Source organism: Rhagoletis pomonella, unplaced genomic scaffold (genome assembly GCF_013731165.1).
Source record: "Rhagoletis pomonella isolate Grant_MI unplaced genomic scaffold, Rhpom_1.0 Rhpom_scaffold_19335, whole genome shotgun sequence".
NCBI lineage: Eukaryota > Metazoa > Arthropoda > Insecta > Diptera > Tephritidae > Rhagoletis > Rhagoletis pomonella.
In genome coordinates, this window is record NW_023477856.1 from 1 (window position 1) to 2,710 (window position 2,710).

The 2,710-nt window shown below is 31.3% G+C and overlaps 1 protein-coding gene across 2 annotated transcripts; it reads left to right on the plus strand.

Annotated features, from left to right (window-relative positions):
* Window positions 1-111: 111 nt before the first annotated feature.
* On the plus strand, window positions 112-2,563 carry LOC118732369. 2 transcript variants are annotated; one of them, XM_036461500.1, is made up of 6 exons: window positions 112-218; window positions 291-356; window positions 1,291-1,344; window positions 1,401-1,582; window positions 1,746-1,896; window positions 2,137-2,563. In XM_036461500.1, exons 1-6 carry the CDS (start codon window positions 173-175, stop codon window positions 2,247-2,249), a joined length of 612 nt encoding a protein of 203 aa, XP_036317393.1. In that variant the 5' UTR covers window positions 112-172; the 3' UTR covers window positions 2,250-2,563. The 2 variants fall into 2 exon arrangements, with proteins under 2 accessions (XP_036317393.1, XP_036317394.1); XM_036461501.1 differs by lacking the exons at window positions 112-218; window positions 291-356 and adding an exon at window positions 740-1,189.
* The last annotated feature ends 147 nt before the right edge of the window (window positions 2,564-2,710 follow it).

Below are 2,710 nucleotides of genomic sequence, written 5' to 3' on the forward strand. Positions count from 1 at the left end.
ATATTCAGCGTTAATGATATAGATGTTAAGTTGTTGGGTCTGCCACATGATGGCCGCTTACTCATGCTTCCAATCTTACATGGTTGTTGTTGAGTATTCAAGTATTTAACACCACTTTTCGCAGATTCGTTTTTTTTAATAACAGAAATATATACAAAAGGATAAAATCGCAATGTCGTTTAAGAGGTTAAAAGTTCGTAGCGATCTGCTTCCGCAAGGTAAGTATTTTCAAAAATAAATGCATTTGAAACCCAATTAACATTTTTTTATTTATGTTATATTTACTACAGCTACCAATCCCACAAGTGAGTGCACCAGATGCGTTAATTTTCAAGAACAATTTAATGAAATTAAAGGTATGTATGTACTCAAAAAAAAAAAATAAATTTATATATATACACTCCTCGTCATTTGACCCTTTTATTCCTTAGTATTTTCAGTTTTCCGTTTGTTTATTTATTATTCATTAATTTTTAAATGAATTAATTAAATAAAAATATAGCAAAATTTTCAAAAATCAACGCTATTTACGATCGCTTTAAACTGGCACTTTGTTATACCATAATAGAATGGGGTACTAAACTGCATACCGAATACTTTTTTTTAATATTATCAAGTTAACAACTGCAGATCATTAGTTTAGCGCACCCCTTTGTTGACATTCCTTGACATTTTTTAAATTTGTATAAAATTTTAAAATCGGATTTGCAGAATATTGTTAAACAAACCCTCAATATGACCAAAGTACAGTACAATTAACTCTATTGTACAACAAATACTTTTAAATACTTGTTTCGGCAATAACAACAATTAACAATACTTGTTAAGACAACTACAATACTTTGCAAAACTCGCTAACACAATCGATCTCTGTTTTACAACTGCACTTTTTGGTGCGCTGTGGCAGCGGCCTTATATACTTGCACTCGAACTCATGGCAACTCTAGAACGTTGTGCCATCTATCGCACATTCTTTAATACTCTCGCTGTTCGCTGTATTCCACTTTACATTTCTTGCTGTCGAATATTCTACGCCTTTCGTCGGACATTTTCTTGTTGTTCGCTTCGCGTTGCCGCAGTATTCGCCACATTATGCTATATTTTTATAAAAAAAAGTAAATATTGCATAAACAAACGGAAATACTAAGGACTAAAAGGGTCAAATAAGGTCAAATGACGAGGAGTGTACGTAGGTATTTTTATTTGCTTGCATATCTATTTACTTCAGTATTTATATATTTATATATCTATCATTTTGTATATTTATTGACTCTTTATATTTCTCTTCAGAACGCGAAGAAAACTTGAAATTATCTATGTTAGACAAGTTGGAGCAAATCGAAAGTAATATGCATACATACCTGTAGAGAAAAACAAAATTACATTATTTTTCATTTTAGAAAACCACCTTTTACAAAACAAAGCTGTTATGACAGTTTTGGCAGAACATAAAATTTTAATCAGCAAGCTAATTCGCCAGGAATCTCTCGCTGCGCCCATTGGCGACCTCTTTCCAATTTGTACCGATGAAGCTTTAGCCGCCGTAGATGAAAAAATATTTCAGGACAACCGAGACATTTACGTAAGCATTGAATCTTACTAATGGTGTTTTCTTTTCTAGAGAAAATGGTGCCTTTTTACTGTCCTCTCCTAAGTATTTGTGCAAAATGTTTCGGTAGAAAAGAAAACGCCATTAAATTTTAACTTGGCGATATGGAAGTCTTTAAATTAATTATATTTCACAGGTTTCCATGATGAGAAAACTTTTTCAGTATTCCGCCCATAAAAATTTCAGAAACATTCTCGCCGAGTCGATGATAATACGATATAACATAGACGGTACACATGGAAAACAAAGCCTGAAGTCTTTTAAAAAATTTTATGCTGCGCTTTTAGGTATACAGACATACATACGTGCACACATATCTACCTACATGTGTATCTTGGGATGTTTCACAAACTAAACTTGACTCGGGTTTTTCTGAGTTATGCAATATAACTAAAAATAATTTATTTACTGCTGAAGTTAAAAAAACGTTGAAAGTGATTTGTCCAATGGCCTACAGATACACATGTGGTTATGTGAAAATAATATTTTGTAACTTTAAATTAACTAACGTTTGTATCTTTAATTAGATGCCATTTCGCAATTACCAGGTGTTACTAATCCAGAAGAGCAATTGCGCCGTGCTTTCAGGGTTCAAAAAAAGCGCCACTTTAAAAATGCAGCAACAGCAAATAATCAGTAATTAATTTCTGAACTGAATAATTAATATAACGCCTTATTCACACTTTGGACTGAATCCTTAATATAATTATAAGAAAAGAAAGTACAAACTTAAGTTATTTACTGAATTTTGGCATAAGAGCTTAACGTATATTTGCAAGTTTAAAATGTAAGCGTATATATAAAACAAAATTGGTTCGAAAAGAACGTACATATGTACAGTTGCGCTAAAAATAATAGCAGTAAAATTCAAAATGATGCTGTGGCAACTTATCTTTATTTATTTATTGTTAGTAATTTTCATTTTACATATGGGTCGATCTACATATATCAGATTAGTTGTTGTGAACTTTGTGCAAGCTTTGCAACTTTTATTTATGTTTTATCTGATATATGTACAGATGCGTTCAACTAATTAGCAACGAAATTCAAAACGATATTGCTTGCAAATTATGTTTATTTGTTTATTTTTAATAATTTTCA

What these genes read in the sequence shown, in the direction of transcription:
- LOC118732369 (XM_036461500.1), top strand. Translation starts at nt 173, where the DNA reads ATGTCGTTTAAGAGGTTAAAAGTTCGTAGCGATCTGCTTCCGCAAG. An exon ending in TAGCGATCTGCTTCCGCAAG is followed by an intron (nt 219 to 290) that starts GTAAGTATTTTC and finishes TATTTACTACAG; the next exon opens with CTACCAATCCCACAAGTGAG. An exon ending in AGGACAACCGAGACATTTAC is followed by an intron (nt 1,583 to 1,745) that starts GTAAGCATTGAA and finishes TATATTTCACAG; the next exon opens with GTTTCCATGATGAGAAAACT.